The 21,400-nt window shown below is 43.5% G+C and overlaps 1 protein-coding gene across 3 annotated transcripts in view; it reads right to left on the bottom strand.

The window, feature by feature from the left end:
- PPP3CA (protein phosphatase 3 catalytic subunit alpha) overlaps positions 1–21,400 on the bottom strand; it is a 338,739-nt gene that overhangs the window by 34,117 nt on the left and 283,222 nt on the right. For all 3 annotated transcript variants that reach the window (XM_075929664.2, XM_006126898.5, XM_075929665.2), the window contains 2 exons: positions 5,486–5,563; positions 2,735–2,829 (listed from right to left, as the gene is read on the bottom strand). In XM_075929664.2, coding sequence (XP_075785779.1) covers positions 2,735–2,829; positions 5,486–5,563 — 173 coding nt within the window. The remainder of the gene's footprint in view (positions 1–2,734; positions 2,830–5,485; positions 5,564–21,400) is intronic.

Raw genomic sequence — 21,400 nt, 5'->3', positions numbered from 1 at the left:
ATAATGTATATAACACTATGTTGTGTGACACTTAAGATTAGTCGATACAAAAACATCCATAAAACCACCATAACAAAGAAATAAAGTTTAGGAATACAAACTATCTCCTCCACCAAGGCACATACATCTCCACTTAATCACTACGATACTAGAAGCAGCATGCACATCACAATTCTTCATTCTGCTCCAGAATGAATGCAAATCTTCCCACACACCCTTCCTCAGTGAAGAGTGCTCTCATATCTTTTCAGGACAGTTCTAGAAAATCACATTCCCTCATCAGAAATCTAAAAGTATAGCTGATCATCCCTTCCAGATTGCTGGTCAATCTCTCTGTTTCCTCAACACTTTACTGTGGTCATCTACAGGTGGCTTACAACAAAATACACATACATCCACACCTGCACTTAAAACAGTAAGTTAAAGTGATGCACAAATTTCTGCCTTTTATTAGTTCATAATGTGTAAGCTGGAGGAGCCTGGAAAAAAAATCACATGATTCAAAATCTGAAGTAGAATAAGGGCAATTTCTAACTGATTACAGCTCAGAAGCAATTTAGACTTTTCTGAAGCTCTTCAAATAAATTGGCTATTTTACTTAAGAGATTACATGCTGTAAATTTGGACAAGAAGAAAGGCTGGTAACTGAAAAAGAGCAGATCATATTGGCTTAGGACACAGAGAGAAAGTTGGCAAGATGCCTCCTCAGGTTCCCGTCTCCTCCAATATGGACTGGACATTCCCTCATGCAGTCTTGCAGTTTCAGTCTCCCTCATCTGGCATGCTGGTAAGTCACTAGCTGCAGTTCTGTGGAAGACCTTATTAATTATTCTCTCACCTCTGCTAAAACTGACCAGTCAGAATCACTGTATTATTAATGGACAGGGCTGCTACAGAACAAGCAACAATTTACAAAAGCTATCCCAAACCATACAATTCAGCATTTTCTTTTCCTGGACTGAGGTAATAGAGGACTTCAGTCAAGACTGAGGTGCACAAGCAATGCAGCGTGAAAAAGTTTTTGTAGTACACTTGGAATGCCTTAACCAGAGAAAGAATTTCTTGGAAGAAAATAGCAGGTAGTCTTATCTGATACATAGTCTGTCATGCCTAGAAATATGGGACAAATAAGATGACTCATTTCTAAGACTGATATGACAGAGGGGAGCTTCCTCTGTTCATCTGTTTAAATTTGGGGATTTAAAATTCAGATGCTCAGTGTTATTTTATCAGCATTCTTGTGTGTCAAATGCTTGCCATTGTGACAAAAGCCTGAACTGCTAACCCCCCGGTCCTCATACTAAGAAAGACAATAACAGGAAAATCCGAAATGATGGTTCAACTTATTTACTACTATGGACATGTAAATGGTAACAACTGATTTATGCTTGATCAGAAATCCCTCTCACAAATAACACTTTGTTCTCCCCTCAACTGACACTGCATTACTGCACTTGCAATTCCCTGAGTGTCTTGTGCTGATCTGTGTTGCTAAGGTATCAAAATACATTTGCTGAAGCACAGTTCCTACATACTTTACTTTCTACATAAATGGCTATTGGTATCAAGACTTTGATGTTGCTGGCAGTGCACCTTTATTAATTTTTTTTGCAAGTTAACATGCATTTGTATTATATCAAAATATGTTAAATCTAGCTTTTAGCACTGAACCAATTTCCTCCTTCACATACAGTAAAGCATTTGCTTAATAGAGTCTTAAAGTGCTTAGAAGTTTTATATGATAACCTATTAAAATCATACTAGTGCTGACTACTCTTTTTTTCTTTTGCCCATTTTATACCAAATACTTTCTTTGTCGTCAAGGACTGAAAATCCCATCATCTGTCCCTTTAGGAAAACTAAACAACATGTAATGCGTTAATAGGATGGAGCCATGGAAATGGCAGTTTATAATGAAACTATCCTCATTAACATGGTAAGGAAAAAGTAGTTATGTAGGTCTTTATAGTCTCCATATTTTCTTTCATTTACCATAGCTTACTACTTTTATTCCAGCTGGGGCAGCAGGAAGTAAAGATAACCTACTGTGTATATTGGATTTAGCAGTAGGGGCTATTGGAACGAACGGCTTTTTTCAGCAACACATTAAGGAATCTTGCAATCACTCTAAGTACTATAGTGACTGTTGTAGTAACTTAATGTAAGCTGCATCCACTTGTATGTAGGCTGGGTTGAGTCTTCACAGAGTGGTTAATATATTATTTAAGCAGCAGCCTTTATTGTTTATGTATATTCTCCTCTCTTTGCACTATACATAAAAATGATTAATGAAACAAGGCATGAAATAAGGTACGCAGAAACGGTGGGATCTACAAGAACCTAGATTTTATTGTGACTGAGTTTACCATATTATGCCTATCACACTTTCAGATGGCTTATTTTAAAAATAAGTAGAGGGCTTCAAAAATCTCCACCATAAGATTTTATAAAGTGCTTCTTCTGGTTATAGGAATTGTTGCCAGTTTAATTCCCCAAATAACGTTTTAGTTAATGAATAATCAAAATACAAAAGTATCTAAAGACAGAAACAGAAGTATGTGATTATCTGTGTATATACATACTTATCCAATTAAACTTACATTGCACAACAAAGTAAACAAGCACGACAAAGGGAATCAACGCAAAGAATGAAAAATGGGAAATTGAATAAAATGTTTGTGTCAAGAGATAAGGCTACAGCTGTGTATCAAGAGAAGGAAGAGGGCTCTCCTACCTTTGTTGTTGTAAACGTCTAGATAGTTTGGTGCTGAAAATATTGTAATTAGCGAAGGGAAGCCTGTTGTTTGGCTTTTCCTGTACATACGATACCTAAAGGAAATGACAGATTATATTATTAATAGCATTATTAATCATTCGTACAGTGCTCTAAGTGTACACCATGTCACTGACCTTTTACAGGGCATAAAAGCAACAGGTCACTTCATATGGTTTCACCATGTAAAGTTACAAGCAACAACAGAAGTAAATTATCTTTTAAACCAATGCATGAATGATTTGTGATAGGTTTAGAACTTGCACATGTTTGGGATTGCTGTGATTTCAAGCAGAGGTAAACTTAAAAATGGAACAAATTGTGATTTCCATGTTGTTTATACCAAAGCAGCTATGCTGATTCTTAATGAGTGAAACCCAAGCACGTAAAATGCGGTAGGAAAGAAAATAGAATGAGGCACATTACTCATTTGTGCTGAAATCTTGGACTCTCAGAGTTATTTGGAGTTTTGCGATGGACTTCAACAGAATCAGGTTTTCAACCTCAATCTACTGATGGAAGCTTCTTCCAAAAATAAATTTGCAAAGTGATAAAAATACTCAAAGAGCTAGAACAGGTAAACTAATTCTGATGTCTTGGAACATCATGGGTCACAGGCATTTCCAGATGGCTTCCCCCAAACTAAATGTTATGCCTCAGAATCAGTATTAATAAAGTATAAAGCACATTAATGAAGTTACAAATTATACCATTTTACAACCACACAAAACAGTACATGGAAAAAAGCTTTAGCTTCACAATAGAATATCAAATCTAGTGCAGTCCGTGGACTAACATGCTAACGCCTATATATTTTCATTACGCATCCCTGCTGGCTTGTACAGACCCAAGGCATGCTGTCCTGGCAGGACATTATTGAATCAATCAGTAATAGAATGGAACACCTGCAGGATTTGGAAGCAAAGCAATAAAATGGCATTTCCCCCTAGCAAGTCACATGTAATACCAAATATAGCACTTTAGCTCTCTAATGATTTCTAATAATTCCAGAAGAGACTGCAGAATTGGGTAATTGTTCAAAAAAGTAAGGAAGAGTATCACACCAATTCATTCTAATAGCTTTTTGACATTTCAGTTTAACTGGTTCTCTACCCCCTATCAGTGTGAGTGTGGCACCATGCTTTCCAACAGACTAGCTCTTTCACTTCTGCAGGCTAGCAGGGAGATGAGAGTGGGAGCAGGCCATAGGGATATAAAATCCCATTTAGTTGGTTAACTGATCAAACATCGTGTTTAACTGATCAAAGGAGCAGGACAGGCAGAGGGGGACCTGGCTGGGCTGGAGTGGCCCCTTGTCTGTGAGGCGGGGTTGGAGTACCTTCCCTCCCTCGCTGTAGGAAGGAGCTGGAATAGCCCCCACCTGTGCCACACCCAGGCGAGACAGGGGCTCCTCCACCATCTTGGGATGATGGGAGAAGGCTGCATGTAACAAGGTGCAAGAAGATTCCTTGTTCTATTCTCCCCACCCTTTGCACTAGTGCAGGTTGAACCTCTGTAATCCGTCACCCTCAGGACTTGACTGGTGCCAAACAAGAGAATTTGCCAAACCACGGGAGGTCAGCATTGCTTAGAAGCATTACCAACACTTCCACTGCTTACTGGGCTCTTAGAAGACAGCTAGGTGTAAATTAGCGCTAAGTGACAGCAAAGAAGACCGAGAAACATGACTGGTGGCTGTAAACAAACTTTATGGAATCACGGAAAACTTGGCCAAACCCATGATAAGTGGACATCCAGCTAACTAAAATCATGCTGGACTACAGGGGTATGGTAGCATAAAGTAGTATTTAGTGATTGGTGAGGTCTCCCAGTTTCTTTCTTTAGTCAATACTTAGAAGAAAAGGATCTGAAGCCAACTATGCTTGAATTGTTTTAGGCAGGTCAGAAAGGAGGTTCAGGGAATTAGCAGCAACAATTAAACTTTTTTCCGGGACCATAATTAAAGAACACTGCCCTTAAATGTGCAGGTATTTTTGTACCCATTGGGGGCTTTGTTGCAATAACCTTTACAGAAAACCCCAGCAGCACACAGCTGCAGACTAAGATTGATCAGAAAGAGCCAGCACTGCTATAGCCAATTTATATTTGCTAATTTAGCTAAGGTGGTAGCCAGTAATTGCTACACATTTCTCTCTTCTGGCTAGTGTGATCACCCTTCCCTTATTTTGAAAGGATATCCCTTATCTGAAGTCTCATGTTCCGCTTCCTCAAATAAGATGAAATGTGTCTGTCTTGTAATTCAGCTATAGTTGCATAACAGATCAGACATGTAATCCCAGTGTTGTTTTTATGCCACTAATAAAATATTGTGGTTACTGTCACTTAAAAACAAGTTTCCCTCTAATCTTCACTACTACTGGTAAAGTACAGCAGCTACTCCACAAATTACTGCAGGAAAGCAATAATCTTACAAAACCATATTTAAATGGTCACTATGCGGAACAAGTCTCAGATGTGTACATTCAAGCTTTAGCCGTATGTTATATTCACTTATATTTTAAAAGGCCTACACATGCTAAGTAGCAACTCAAGTTATAAAATAAGGGAGTTTTGTAACTTTGCCATTTTCATTTTATTTGCAGAACGAGGGAAAATCTTTCCTACAAAAGCCAATGGGTATAAATAACATTTATATATGAAGCAAGAATATGCCCCCCCCCCATACACACACACACACACACACACACCTACCCAGCATCTTGGGCTTCATGGGCTCGGAGTATAGATAATAAGTTATTTTGCTGGAGGAAATCACATACTGCAGGGTAACTGTTGGAGTAAAAGAAAAGCTCCTGTTACAGAATTACCAGAAGCAGTGAGTTTATCTGACATTCAGAAATACTTATATTTGATCAAGCATGATCAAACATGCATCATTCATGAAATCAACTTCTGCTCTGAAAGGAGGGTTTTTTCAGTATCACATTGGAGACAGCACCAGAAGCTGCACCTTTTATGTAATTGGGTGGAAGCAAAGCATAAAAAAGCTGCAGTTATTACATAACAGACACCCATCAGAAAGAAAATAATTTCTATTATACCCAAAACTTCAAAATGCCTCGAGGAAGATAAACATAATACAAGATTGGAATGCAACAGAAAACGTGCCTACTCAATACAGTATGTATTAGTTGCTTAGAGAGAGCATGTGCACAAAAGAGATAGAGGCAGAAAAAATAGTGGACCTATAGTCAAACTGAAGTTATTTCTAAGTTTCATCTAACTAAAAACCAAGACTTCAATTACTTCTTTTCTTGGTATCATGAAATGTGTATGTGAATTTGAAAAATGTGTTAGTCAAGCATATTTCACATGACCTTCCTATTGAGCTGGGTGTTTTCTACCGCACTGATGAAAACATGGTTATTAAAACAGAACAATATGAGTTTTACTATAATGATATTTTTCACTTCACACGGATAATGTTGCCTTAGAAGATGAAAGTGGACTCAGCTCTATATTTCTGTTTCATGTTCAGCCCTCTGTTCCAGCAGCTACTTCATTTACAGAGGCACTAAGATTTATTAAGAGCATAGACACAATACAATTACATAGACTGTACCCATTTACAAGATGTGAAAAGCTAACTTTTTTCCCCACTGTGAACAACAATTAATTCAAATCCTATTACATCTAAATATAGAAACTTTAGATACAGCCCAGTAATATGGAGAGACTGGTCATAAGTACATTGTGAAGGCAAAGGTTATGCCTTCAGTATATTCTGCTGGCTCTTGGTTTGGAAGCAGACTATAACAGCAAAGCTGTGTTTTTATCAGTATAGTTTATTCCACCCCACCCCACAATGAAACGAGCTATTTCTGTAAACACACACATTTTCATGGGTATAAGTGTGGCTATAACAGTCAGGGATCCCATTTCTTTATGCTTGAACAGCTATGCCAGCAGAAGTCTGTAGGATAGACACAGCCTTTTATGTATGAAGATGATGGTGTATGGTCTCCCAAACATCCAGAATTTGCTTTTTGATTTTTAAAGGGAATTTGCAAGGACATGTGAGAATTAGTTTAAGAATTAAAATTATTTTAAAACGGTCCCTTTAAGGCAAGTATATAGAGATGAGATTTATTAGTCTCTATACATTTTTACAGTTCAATACACTTACGACAAAAAGCAAGAAATCTCCTAATGACACAACAGCTACGGAAGAACAGTTTGTAGCAACAACCAACCATTACCTACCCCCTTAGCCTCAACTACACTGTCAACAAAACAAGATTACTTTATTGGCCTTGGAAACTTAAGGAGTCAGAAGGGGGGGGGGGGAGAATCAAAGCTAAAGAAATGGCAAATCTAACCAAACTTTGGACATGTCTACAATAGAGGATTATTCAGGCAATAGTTACAGTGCTGTAGCTATAGCCCCTGCAGTAATCAAAGCCTGTACAATGGAAAGGGTTTATCCATCACTGTAGGAACACCATTTTCCGAAGCAATGGCAGCTAGATTGAAGGACACATTTTTCCTTCATCGTAGCTGTATCTATATCAGAGGTTAGTTCAGCAGAGCAATGGTGCTCAGGATTATGGACTTTCTTTTGTAGGTGATCAGCACAAATCCAACAACAGTCATTAACAGCTGAAAGCACTGCTTAGTGGTCCAATGGAAACAAATCCAACAGCCCTCTACTGTGGTTTCCAGCACTGACTGGTCCTGGAAAGGTTGGCATTCCCAATGAGCATTTCAGGCAGAGACCAACTTACTCTCAGGGAGAGATTGTCTCCAAAATTAAGAGTGGGGTAAATTTGCAGGATAGTAATGGGAAGCTTGTACCAATCCTGTCTTACGTGGTACACATTATGAGGAAAAAGAGTATTTTGGATTTAAGGTCTGTTAAGCCAGGACTTCTCTTAAACTCTAATTTGATACTTTAAATACAAAAAGCATCAGTAACTATTGCTTACACTTTAACTGGATATGTTTTAATAATTAAAGGAGCTGGAGAAATAAAATAGATGTTTTTCTACTGATGCAATTTTAACAAATGATATTCATTTTTGTGCTCTAATTATTTATATCTATTCTTTCCAAATGTCTGTGTTTACATAAACTTGACACCTCATAGATATCACACTGTGAGGTCTCAATCATCTAACTTTTTAAACATGGCTAGCAGGTAGATATCTAGAAATCCAAATATATAAACAAGAGCAAGTTTAAATAAATTGCTACTTCTTCAAAGATGCTGTAAGCCTTTCATCAGGAAACTGACGGAGTGGTAGTACAGATGACATTCTCTTTCCATTCTTCCACATAGGACAGGTAAGTATGTGTGAAGGAGCAAAGTAAGAGAGAAAGCTTTTGTAGGAAGCTGCTTAAAGTGTATGAAGTAGGGATGTAAGAGTGTAGCCATTTAAACGGACAACCAGAAAGTGCGCTACACAGGGAGCCTGGTCTGGCTTTTGGGGAGCCACTTCTGATACAGAGGTAGCAACATGGGGCAGCAGGCAGGAGCTCATACACGCCAACTTAAAAACTGTCTCCCTGCATGCACCATCTCCTGGGGAGCGAGGTGGCAGGTTTACACTGGCCCTGGGGGAGCTGGCTGTCACTTGACACGTAACCATATAACCAATGACATTTCCAGTGGTTATACGGTTAATCAATTGCACCATTTTAACATCCCTAGTATGAAGCACATTAGCAATCCTGTTTTTGAACAGCAAAGCTCTGGCTTTTTGCACTGACAAATTTCACCCATCCGAGGAAAATTGCCATTTCACAAAATTTAATGAGAAGTGACATTTCAGAGATGCTGGTGGTTCAGAATTGTGTGTGTGAGAGACAGTCTATGAAAAATAACAATCTTATTCAGCTATATTTGTAACAGTTCACATGATTTTTAACAAACCGTGTTAGATCATTGCTTTTTATTATATACTGTACTTGCTAATAGCTGAGTTCCTGTTGTTTAGGGAACAGCTTAATATTTGTGTTGCACTTGTAAAATGTACACTATAAAGTACCAAATTCTGCCACTCTTACTTCCCATAGAATAGCACATTAATCTGCAAGTAGTCATACAGAATTTATTACTGTTTTGTCTGACTACAGGTGACAGCATCTGGCTTTATATATAAAAGTAGTAAGTTTATTGCACATACTGCATTTCATTTATAAATAATTTGGTAACAGTAAGAATGATTCTCAAAATACATGAACTTGGGACAGTAAAATCATGCAAACACCTTGGATGGCAATTTAAAAACAAATCCTTTGGCTGTTATTTAGTCAAATTCCCAGGAAGTCAGAGATTTGCTTGAATAAGAACTCAAGTACTAGATCTTTAATTGGGTGGTCTTTGTACATGCTTGTCTTGTGCAGATTACACTCACTACATTCAATTAGATAAAAAAATAAGACTACTCCATAAATGTCATTTGGAATCTGTAACACTACTGTTGCAGTTAAACACAGTACCTCACTCATGGTGCTAAAAGTAAAAACAACAGATTTGGTTAAGATCTAGGGACGAGGCTTTAAGACAACTTTGAAATGGCACCTAGGTGCCTATCTATATCTTAAAAATTTGGCCCCAAGCTATCACAGGTTTTTGTATGGAATCGCAATAGGCCCAATTCTGCTATTCTCATATTTGTTAATACTATGCCAGTAATTACTTTCAGTAGTACATTATTACGTGAACAGACTCCTGAATCAGATGCTAAGTTAAATGTATTACATTACAAGTACTATATGTCAAACCAATCTGATAGCTTTCTTTGATAGGATAACAAGTCTTGTGGATAAGGCAGAAGCGATAGATGTGATATACCTAGACTTCAGTAAGGTATTTGATACAGTCCTGCATGATCATTGTATCAATAAACTAGGCAAATACAACTTATTGGGGCTACTATAAGGTGGGTGCATAACCGGCTGGATAACCTGTCTCAGAGAGTAGTTATTAAAGGTTCACAATCATGCTGGAAGGGCAAAACAAGCAAGGTTCTGCAGGGGTCTGTTTTGGGACCAGTTCCATTCAATATCTTCATCAACAATTTAGATATTGGCATTGAGAGTACGCTTATTAAGTTTGCAGATGATACCACACTGGGAGGGGATCAAGTGCTTTGGAGGATAGGGTCATAATTCAAAATGATCTTGACAAACTGGAGAAATGGTCTGAAGTAAACAGGATGAAGCTTAACAAGGACAAATGCAAAGTACTCCAATTAAGAAGGAACAATCAGTTTCACACATACAGAATGGGAAGCAACTGTCTAGGAAGGAGCATGGCAGAAAGGGATCTAGATGTTGTAGTGGACCATAAACTAAATAAGAGTCAACAGTATGACACTGTTGCAAAAAGGCAAACATGATTCTAGGATGCATTAACAGGAGTGTTGTGAGCAAGACTTGAGAAGTCATTCTTCTGCTCTACTTTGAGCTAATTAGGCCTCACTTGGGGTATGTCTACACTACAGCGTTATTTCAAAATAATTAATTCGAAATAAGTTATGTCAAAATAATGCGTCTACACACAAAATGCATTTTGAAATAGCATTTTGCTATTTCGAAATAGTGCATCCAGACTGAGTGGATGCTGAATCGTATTTAAGGCTGGCCGGAAACAGGTCTGGCAGGGCATCAGGTCAGGAGTTCCTTTGTATGGCTGCTGCCTGAGGCTATCGGAGGCCTGTGCTTAGATGGACTCCCCCAGACAGCTGGTTCTCAGGTTTCCCTGCTTGCTTGCCTACCTCGATGAGGGACAGCAAAGCAGTTTGTCTCTGCGTGCTCTGATTGCCCTCATTCAGGACGCCACAGCACTCTGCAACATGGAGCCGGAGCCACCCTTAGGCACTCTGGTGCTTCTGTTGGAAGTGTCGCTGTGAGCACGGCTGCACTTTCTGCAAGCTGCCATCTGTGAGGTCCATTTGGGGGGGCTGTCAGTATCCAGGAGGTCCTGTGGGAGAACATTCACCCTGAGAAGCACTAACAGCTTCCCTGGTCTGCCCCACTGGGGACTTGTGCCTCATTTCTCCCTCACGTCCTTCCACTTACCCGTCCCATAGATGGCCACGTTCCTCCATCTAGTGCGGAGATCATGGACGTTGGGGGCACCCCACCAAACCTGAATAAGGTCCATGATCTCCACCCTGGACCAGGAAGGTGCCCGACTTCTCTGGGCCCTGACAGGCTCCTGGGAGCTGGCAGACTGCTACTGGAGAGAGGTGGAGGGCTGGCTGCCAGTGACTTGCTTGCTCATGTTTTGGGGCCATGGGTTGGGGCAGTGACTTGGAGCTGGCACAGGAACTGTGGCCAGAGTCTACCCCTTTAAGGGCTCCAGGGAAGGGGGAGGGAGAGAAGTGTTCTTGGTTGAGGCTGGAGTGGCCACCAGGGCACCTTGGAAAGGCTGGAGGCCCCCTATTTTGATATAAGTGTCTACACAGCACTTATTTCAAAATAGCTATTTCGAATTTGGCGTTATTCCTCATGGAATGAGGTTTACCAAATGCGAAATAAGCACTCCGCTATTTCAAATTAATTTTGAAATAGCATTTGGCTGTGTAGACGCTAGTAAAGTTATTTCAAAGTAACGGCTGTTATTTCTAAATAACTTTGCTGTGTAAACATACCTTTGGGCTGTGTCTAGACTGGCAAGTTTTTCCGGAAAAACTTGCCAGCTGTCTACATTGGCCGCTTGAATTTCCAGAAAAGCACTGATGATCTCCTGTAAAATCATCAGTGCTTTTCCGGAAATATTATGCTGCTCCTGTTCGGGCAAAAGTCTTTTTCCGAAAGACTTTTGCGCAAAAGGGCCAGTGTAGACAGCATAGTACTGTTTTCCGCAAAAAAGCCCCGATCATGAAAATGGCGATCGGGGCTTTTTTGCAGAAAAGCGCGTCTAGATTGGCCACGGACGCTTTTCCACAAAAACTGCTTTTGCGGAAAAGCATCCTGCCAATCTAGACGTGCTTTTCCGAAAATGCTTTTAACGGAAAATATTTCCGTTAAAAGCATTTTCGGAAAATCATGCCAGTGTAGACGTAGTCTTGGAGTATTGTATCCAGTTCTCGGCACCACATTGCAAGAAAGATGTGAAGAAATTGGAGAAGGTTCAGAAAAGAGCAACAGGAATGATTAAAGGTCTAGAAAACATAAGCTGTGAGGGAAGCCTGAAAGAATTGGGCTTGTTTAGTTTGGAAAGGAGAAGAATGAGAGAGGACATGATAGTAGTTTTCAAGTACGCAAAAGGGTGTCACATGGAAGAGGGAGAAAAATTGTTCTCCTTGGCCTCTGATGATAGGACAAGAAGCAATGAGCTTAAATTGCATCAAAGTAGGTTTAGGTTGGACATTAGGAAAAACTTCCTACCTGTCAGGGTGGTTAAACACTGGCATAAGTTGCCTAGAGAGGTTGGGGAATCTCCAGCTCTGGAGATATTTAAGAGAAGGTTAGATAGATATCTATCAGGGATGGTCTAGACAGAACTGGGTCCTGCCGTGAGGGCAGGGGACTGGACTCGATGACCTCTTGAGGTCCCTTCCAGTTCTAGTGGTCTATGATTTTATGATTATTGTGAGTCTCACGAAGACAGTGGTCATGTCTTAGTCTATTCAGAAAGAGCCCAGCACTCCAGTGATCACTACTGCTGATTCAGGAAGTCCCCGAGTTACGCGGATCCGACTTATGTTGGATCTGCAGTTACGAACGGGGCCCGTCTCCCTGGTCTCCAGCAGACCAGGGAGAGGAAGCAAAGCGTCGGAGCACGCGGGCAGCGGATAGCCCAGACGCTGCTTTGCTCTGCTTTGCTCCCCGTCCCCCTGGTCTCCAGACCAGGGAGAGGGGGACCAAAGTAGAGCAAAGCTGCGGAGCCCGAGGGCAGCAGGGCAGCCACGGCGCGTCTGGGCTGTCCCGCTGCCCCCGTGCTCCGCGGCTTTGCTGCGGACGCCTGTGGTACAGCAGCTGGGGCGCTGCCGGTCGGTCCCGTAGCGCCGCTCTGGGCACTACGGGACCAACCCGGCAGCACCCCAGCTGCTCTGCCCCAGGCGTCCTGATTCAGCCACTGCTGGTCAGTTTCAGCAGTGGCTGAATCAGGACGCCTGGGGCAGAGCAGCTTGGGTGCTGCTGGGTTGGTCCAGTAGCGCCGAGGAGCGGCGGCGCTGCTGGACCAACCCAGCAGCACCCCAGCTGCTCTGCCCCAGGCGTCCCCAAGTCAGCCGCTGCTGAAACTGACCAGTGGCTGACTACAGGAAGTCCCTGCCCCGGGCTTCCTGGAATCAGCCGCTGATCAGTTTCAGCAGCAGCTGACTTGGGGATGCCTGGGGTTCTTAAGTTGAATCTGTATGTAAGTCAGAACTGGCGTCCAGATTCAGCCGCTGTTGAAACTGATCAGTTTCGACTTTCATACAGATTCAACTTAAGAACAAACCTACAGTCCCTATTTTGTACAAACCTACAGTCCCTATTTTGTACGTAACCCGGGGACTGCCTGTACTGTTCTTAAGGCTGTTGACAAGTTCTGCTACCTTGGAAGCATACAATCCTCAAGCATAAACAGTAATGACTGTGTTACCGCTTAATTTAGCCAAATACAGCACTGCCTTCAGAAAATTGACCAAATGCTTATATAAAATGACTCTGGCATTAAATTGCTACCTCTGTAGGAAGTTCATCAGGCAGTTGTCCTGACTATCCTTCTGTATGGTTCAGAGTCATAGATCATATATTGTCACCATATTTCAAAACTGTACCAGTTTCATATGCATTACTCAGGCAGATTGCCCATTTGAATTGGTGGGACAAAATTCTAAACATGGAGATCCTTAAGCTGTTTGGTGTCCTGGTCCTGGAAACAATGTTTATGAACACTTTCATTGGATTGGTCATGTTCTAAGGATGGATGACACATGGGATACAAAAGATTGCCTTCTAGGACCAGCTTGTTTGCAGAAAGTGCTCTATTGGCCGTCAGTGTCAGCATTAAAAAAAAAAAAAAAAACTTAAAGGCCAATGTGAAATCATGCAGCTTATCTCCTGATGGAAATGATAGCTCAGGACAGATTGTTCTGGCAGCAAACTATTGCAGAGGCTCTCAAATGCTTTGAAAAAAATCAACATATTCAGACATGACAAGAAAAGCATAAGGTTCAAAAAGAGTGCACAGCACGAAGAGATAGCAGATTTTAATATGACACCTGTGATTGGATTTGCCAATTGAGGATTGGTTTAGTTGCTCTCTGATGGCATCATAGAAAATGAGATCCATTGATCATTGGTTCAATCCAGCATTAAATTAGAATTTATATATATATGAGGAATACCAATTTTTTGAAACAAACAACATACAGCTGATGTGGGCTTTCCATACCCTTACTGATTAATTTATTTGAATAGGAGAGCTACACATATCTTTGCTAAATCTATTTTGGTCTGGGAAAGATTAAGGTTCCACCTTGCATACTTGGGAGAGGAAAAAAGAAAAGTATTTCTGTATTTCAGACTTAAATCTGGTGACTGTTGTGGATTTAAATACTATGATGAACCATGAGAAGAAATTCGTTCCATATTTCCCCCATCTAGAGAACAATTCTATTATCATTATGTGTCTAACAACAACAATACTGTGGCAAACTCATTAGAGTACAAGGAATTTTATATGCTATAGTATATATAAGACTTTTACTGCCTTTTCATTTTATTAACCTCCATAAAAATATCTAGAAAACCCAATGAACTCAGATTACCTACATATGCTCTCGGTAATTATAACTGTACCAGAATACATCCAGCAGGGTGAATGATGTGAACTCACTAACTGCCACTTGGGAGAACAAACCTTATATATAAAAGCTCTTTACATAATTTAAATACTCTAAAAAAATAATCAAATTTGCATTGGACTTTAAGCAAAATGTATTGTACCAGATAATATTTTCCTTTCTAAACTAAATGCCTAAATATGATGCAAGACATGTTAGTGTGAAAATGGAAGAAAGAGCAATTCAATACTGATTTACATAAATGTGATTGCATATGTAATATTATAGAACCTTGGTTATTATATTTCAATGGGATTCCGTACTTATTGAAGCCATCTCTTTTGTTTTTAAAGCATGAAGCAAAAGGGATGCACTCTAGGTTGTTTGTTAAGCCAGGGTCAATGAAATACATTTTTAAAATATATTAAAATGTTTATTTGAGGTACCTTCATTTTATTAAAAGACATCCAAATTAGATAAAAAAGGAGGACTTGTTTAAACTTTTACTCTCATTAAATCTTAGTTTAAGTCGAATCTTTTTCTCTCTCCATGCTAGATACACAGTTTTATCCATGGAAATAGAACTGTCAAATACAACACCACTTAGCACTTGTATGGAATCTTTTAATCTTGAATCACTTTACTAGATGTGGGTAAAGGTAATTCTAAAAGTTTCAACGTCCCTTCGTCTCAATCATTAAAATTAAGAATTAAAATTATCGAAATTGAATAAGTTATTTGACCAAGGAGAGTCCTATTAAGATCACATATATTCTTTTACATTTCTGTTTCACTTTCCAGTACACATATCCATATTCAATAGACTATTTGAATTGTGAGTTTATAAACTGGACCGCGCAGTTGTCTCTTTTGCTCTCTTCTATGAACTTCTCACACCAAGAAATTCAAGTGAAGAGCCCTCAGAGCCTTCTGCATCAATGAATATGTAAAAGAAATGGTATGAAAAAATTGTGAGTTAAATTAGAGGCCCTCATTGCTTCCAACATAAATCACATCAACATATTTAAAAAGGAACATGACGCTGACATCTCAGCTGACAGAGGTCATAATAAACCAAGGGATGACTGCTTTGTGCTTCTGGTCATGTTGTCATCCTTTGCAACAGCAACTACTAATACGGGACCTAGTGGATCAACATTTTGCTCCCACTGTAAATTCTAGTGGAATGTAGATAAAAGATAACATTTGGTGTCCATAAATTAGAGCAAGCAACAGTACATACAGGATTGCACAACGAGTCCCTGTGACATCAATAGTGCACCAATAGTGATGCGAGCCAGAATTTTTTGGTGGAAAAAATAGATACAGTAACACCAAAATGTTTCATGAGTTGAAACTGATTTTGCCAAAGAATTTTAGACAGAAAAAAAGAGAAAAACAATGTAAAAAAACAGCAAAAAGTTTCATTCTGACATATTTCCAACTAAACATTCCTACTTCTGATCTAAACATCTTTGTTTTGTAATTTCCTTTTATTTTTCAGCAATGTAAAAACTTAACACTATGCTTTCAATGCAACAAAAATCTTGCATTCAACCCAGAACAAAATGTTCTTCATAATTTCAGTTCGCCGAAATATCATTTTTTATTTGACCAGAACACTATTTATTCGGAATTGCCAGTATAATGAAAAAAAATTCTATTGTTTAATCCACCTCTAGTCAAAAGCTTAAATATCTAGTGTGTAATCTGTGATTACCACATTGTAATTTAGTCTGTAATGTGTTCTTCACTATTATCTGAAGAACTAAGACCTCTTAACCTAAAAAAGAGAAGTGATATTCAGCACCTCTTTGCTGCTTACTGTCTTAATTGTCAATATACAAACAAACATTTATCACTGCATAAAAGAACCATTCATTTCAGGAATTATTGTTTAAAAAGAGCAATTTTATGGTGTCATTATCATAAAAGTGACCTTTTCATTATGGCAAATATAGACAGCAATACATAAAAATAAGGGAGACTAACTTTACAGAATAAAACTTTAAATATGTTTAGAAAAGCTAAATATATCATTCACTTGAACAGTTGGAAAAACAAAGCACTACTAAAAAAAATGAACATTTAGCCTCCATAGGAATTCCTTTTTCCACAGTATTTCCCACTCTTAATTCTTACTAATCTTCAATTCCAGAGCAGGATGAAGAACACAAATGCTCAGAAAAGGAACCACGAGGTGGTGGGAAGAATAGAGAACAAAGAAGAGCACTGTAATTACTTAGCCTCCAGTCCTGAAATGTCATATGTTCACAAGGAACCAATCTGAAATCACTCTGACTGCTGGGCTTCTGCAGAGATACTGGGGTCCACCCATGTGCATCACATTGCAGAACACAACATTACTGAGAGATCTGGTCAGAGCAGAATACTTTGCAATAAGTAGGGGCAGGAAGCAGTCGACTAACAATACAGCTGGGTGAAACATTCGTACAAAATTTTTGTTGAGTTAAAAAGATGAGGATTAAGATCAAGTTACTTTTTTCTCATAAAAAAATACTATGGTTTTACCAGGGTTATTCAACATAAAATGTGGTCATAAAGTGGAAATCTTTGAGGAGGAGGTAGCAATGGTCTCCCTATTTCAGTGGGTTGGTTGTGAGGCGCAGGTCTCTAAGTATTAAGGCCACTGTGAAGCAAACAGGCAACGGGACTTAGATGTGTTCAACGCCATAATTTAAAAAAATGTATCATCTCTCTCCTGGTCATTATTGAATCTGATAAGGGCTTTTTGAGTTCTCTCAGCAATGCATGATAAGTCTCCCATTATTTCGTATATAGTAGACAGAGAGCAAACAAAAAAAACCCGCCACACCAGTGACAATTTATTCATCATCTCCTTTCAGGTTTCTCCAAGGGAAACACCGATACTAGTTTTCAATTTAGTACACAAGGGCTGTGTCTACACTGGGCCACTTATTCCGGAAAATCAGCCACTTTTCTGGAATAAGCTGCGAGCTGTCTACACTGGCCCCTTGAATTTCCGGAAAAGCAACGACGCTGTACTGTACAAAATCAGCCGCTATTCCGGAAACCCTACACTGTTCCCGCTTGGGCATAAGTCCTTATTCCGGAACAGCTTTTCCGGAAAAGGGCCAGTGTAGACAGCTTTTCCGGAAAAGCAGAAGACAAGGAAAAAAGCGGTTTGGACGCCGCAAGACCCCGTAGGAGCCTGGACTTCCTGGTAACCCGAGCTCCTACAGAGCTCGAAGGCTGCTGGGCGCCCGTGGCAGGAGCCTGCTGGAAAGTGTGCAGCTTGAGCTCTGGCACGTGGCACTGTGCTTCCCAAGAGCCACCACTGAGCCCAGCATAGCAGCTCTGGGTGGTGAGCCACCTGCACCCGCAGGGGAGGAAGCCCCCAGGGGCCGGAAATGCCGGGCCCCATCCTGGACCCCCAGGGAGCTGGAGACCCTCCTGGACCTGTGGCAGGAGAAGGAGGGTCTCCACGACCTGCAGTCCCGCCGCCGCAATGCAGACCTGTACACGCGGCTGGCGCAGAACCTGGCGCAGCAGAGACACCCCGGCTGCAACTGCGAGCAGGTGCAGTCCAAAGTAAAAGAGCTGCAGCTGGGGTATGTGCGGGCCACCGACGGAAGGGGGGCAGGACCCGATGCCTACCCCTATTACAACCGGCTCCATGCTTTTCTGGGCCAGCCAGCCCCGGAAGCCCCAGCTGTCCCTGTGGACACCTGCCAGCGCCCCCCCACCAACCGTCCCACCGAGCCAGGGGAGGGAGAAGAGCCAGGGGAGGTGAGGAGGCCAGCATAGCCACCGCCCAGCAGGCCCCCTCCAGCAGCTCCTTCGAGGCTGAAGCCAGGGAGGAACCCACTGGTGAGTTTGTGCAGTTTGCACTCCCAACAGGTGGGGGGCGGAGAGTTGGGGGGGGGGGAGGCAGGTGCTCGGAGGGAGGAGGGGGAGAGCATGTCACTCAGGCCACGTGAGCTGCACGCTGCGTAGCATGAGGCAGCAAGCAGCACGTGCAACCACGTGCAGCCTGGTGACCGAGCAGCACGTGGCTGCGGCAGGCAGCTGCAGGGCATGCCTGGGACCGTGCTGCTCACACACAGTTGGCGGGACCAGGGGAAAGGGTGGATGCTGGCTGGAACCGGCCAGGGCCCCAGGAACTCAGCCCAGAGCCCGCAGCTCCGCCAAGGGTGCAGCACGGAGAACGGCACACTGTCCCATGCCTCGTTTTGAGGCACAGCCAGCTGCTATTGGGTACACCGCAGCGTCACGGTCCTGTGACCGTGGACCCCCACCGAGCCCCTCGCCTGCTCCCGGTGTCTTGGCTGCCTCCCCGAGGGAAGTCCCCACTGTGGCCACACATGTCCCTGGGCTACCGGGCTTGCGGGAGGGATAGTGGGAGGGGGAAGGGCCCCTGAGTGTTGCTGCAAGGATGGAACATCCCCTCACCCAGTCACTCTTCTGGTTCCGTCCAGGAGATATCCCACGCGAGGGGATCTGAGAGCCCAGACCGCCTCTGCTAGATGTGCTCCCAGGCACTGCACGGGGATGCATCTCGCTCCCTGTCTAACACCAAAGCTTTTCACAGTCTCCACCGGCAGGGAGTTCCACAAGTGACCGCAGCACAAGCAGCCTCCCGCCCTCCATGGGGCCAAGATACAGACCGGTGCTTACAGTACTGGAGGGGGGGACCCTACTCCAGGGGCGGTCCTCCTTGCAAACATACAACACAGGGGCAGGAGGGGAACCGAGTGGGCCCAAGCCACACAAAAGTGCGGTCACCTGAGCTCAGGGGTGGAGGGCATGCGGTGTGGGGACAGTAGACCGCCTGCCTGCCTGACCCATCCTTTCTTCTCTTCCCTGCAGCGGGACCCAGCACCAGACCCTCCACTGCGGCAGCAGCGGCACCCCCAGCAGGCCAACCCCGGAGGGACAGGCTCCGCCAGAGGGACCAGCTGCTTCGCCAGCACGTCAATGCCGTGGAGGCAATCCAGGCCTCCATCGTGGAGCGGGTGCTGGGGGACCTGCAGTGGCGGCAGGACGGCTGGGCTGCCTTCCTGGACGAATGCTGAGGGATGAGCACCACAATGGACACGCTGATGGCACATATTGTGCATGCGATTCACTATGGCATGGGGGGAGCCCAGGCCCCCGCCATCCCTCCCGTAGCACAGCTCATGCCCCCTCCCATCCCAGCTCCTGCCCATTCCTGCCCCTGCCCCTGACCACCTCCGCGTGCAGCCTGCCCTGACGCGGTCTGCCCAGCGTGGGCAGGCTGGCCCCCGGAGGAGTGCTCGTAGGGGCCGCCTGTCCCACTAACTGCTCCCCCTTCCTGTCCCAGTTGAAGGTCTCCCCTCCCCCCCGTAAATAAACAGTTCTCTATTTTGCTGTTCATTCCTGTGTTGGGTATTGTGTAACTCTAGGTAGTGTACGAAATGATGTGAGATGCCAAGTAGCCACTTAAATTTAACATGGTGGCAAACTGTGGAGAACGAAATCTGGGGGGGCCCGTTCGTAAGTGGTCAGTGGTTTGTGGCGCAGAAAGAAATGCTGACACTTTTCAGTAAAATGTAAACCACAAACTATATTTACATAGATAACAAACTAGCAAGAACGGTTACAAGATGCACACAACAGATAATTAAACATAGTCTAGGCGCAGGGAGGACGATTGGTGGTGTTGCTGGCCACCTCAATCCTTTGGTCCTTCCGGGCCTCAGGAGAGGAACAGCCAGGAGATCCCTCGACGGAAGATGACTGGAATCAGGTACGCTGACTTTAGCCTTCCGCACGAACCCCGCATCCTCGTGGCTGTTCTTTGGGACAGGTGATGGTGGCCTAAACCCTAGCCTAAGCTAAAAAGAAAAACTCTAACTAAGCCCGACGCACCCGACAAACAGACTCGATGACGGCCGACATGCTTTGACCCGACGCTTTACAATTGCGGGGGAGCTAAGGGGTGGGGGTGGGGAAGGATAGGGGACGGGGAAGGGTAGAGGATGGGCGGGAGTAGTCTGGGGAGACCCAGGCGACCCTACTACGGGGCTTGGGCAAACGTCCACCAGGGCCTCTCTGATGCGCACTGCATACTGGCGCGCCTGACGGATGGCAGCTGTGTCGGGCTGTTCCAAGGTCTGTGCTTCGGCTGCCATCCATGCAGGGAGGAAGGCCTCCCCACTGCGCTCCACAATGTTGTGGAGCACGCAGCACGCGGCCAGGACCTCCGTTGCATTCTGCTCACCCATCTCGAGACGGGTGAGCAAGCAACGGAAGCGGGCCTTTAAATGTCCAAAGGCCAGCTCCATTGGGTTTCGGGCCCGGTTGAGGCGGTCGTTGAACCGGGCCCGGTTCTGGTCCAGCTGCCCCGTGTAGGGCCACATTAGCCAGGGCATCAGGGGGTAGGCCGCGTCCCCGACAACGCAGATGGGCATAGGCACATCCCCGACAGTCAAGTCCCGCCGGGGGAAGTAGGTGCCCGCCTCCAACCTGCGATACAGTCCAGAGTTCCGGAGGATGCGGGCGTCGTGTGCCCGGCTGGACCAGCCCCCGTAAATGTCCAGGAAGCAGCCCCGGTGGTCCACGAGGGCCTGCAGAACAATGGAGCAGTACCCCTTTCGGTTCATGAAATGGGCCGCTCGATGCTCCGTGGCCCGGATGGGGATGTGGGTGGCGTCCAGGGCTCCCCCGCAGTTGGGGAACCAGAGGGCAGCAAAGCCGGCCATGGTATCATCCACGTCGCGCAGGTGGATGATTCGTGGGAGCAGGACGTCGTTGATGGCGTGGACGACCTGCAGAAGGGTACAGAGAAACACAAGGGAACACATCACATATGGCAGGGGTGAGTGTGCGCTCCCTTGGTCCCCCCCCTTGATTCCCTCTGTCCTCTCTCTCTCAC

The sequence above is a fragment of the Pelodiscus sinensis genome, chromosome 4 (genome assembly GCF_052426305.1).
Source record: "Pelodiscus sinensis isolate ZL-2025 chromosome 4, ASM5242630v1, whole genome shotgun sequence".
Classification (NCBI taxonomy): domain Eukaryota; kingdom Metazoa; phylum Chordata; order Testudines; family Trionychidae; genus Pelodiscus; species Pelodiscus sinensis.
The sequence above is the reverse complement of the archived record's forward strand: the minus strand, read 5'-3'. Positions and strand labels throughout refer to the sequence as shown.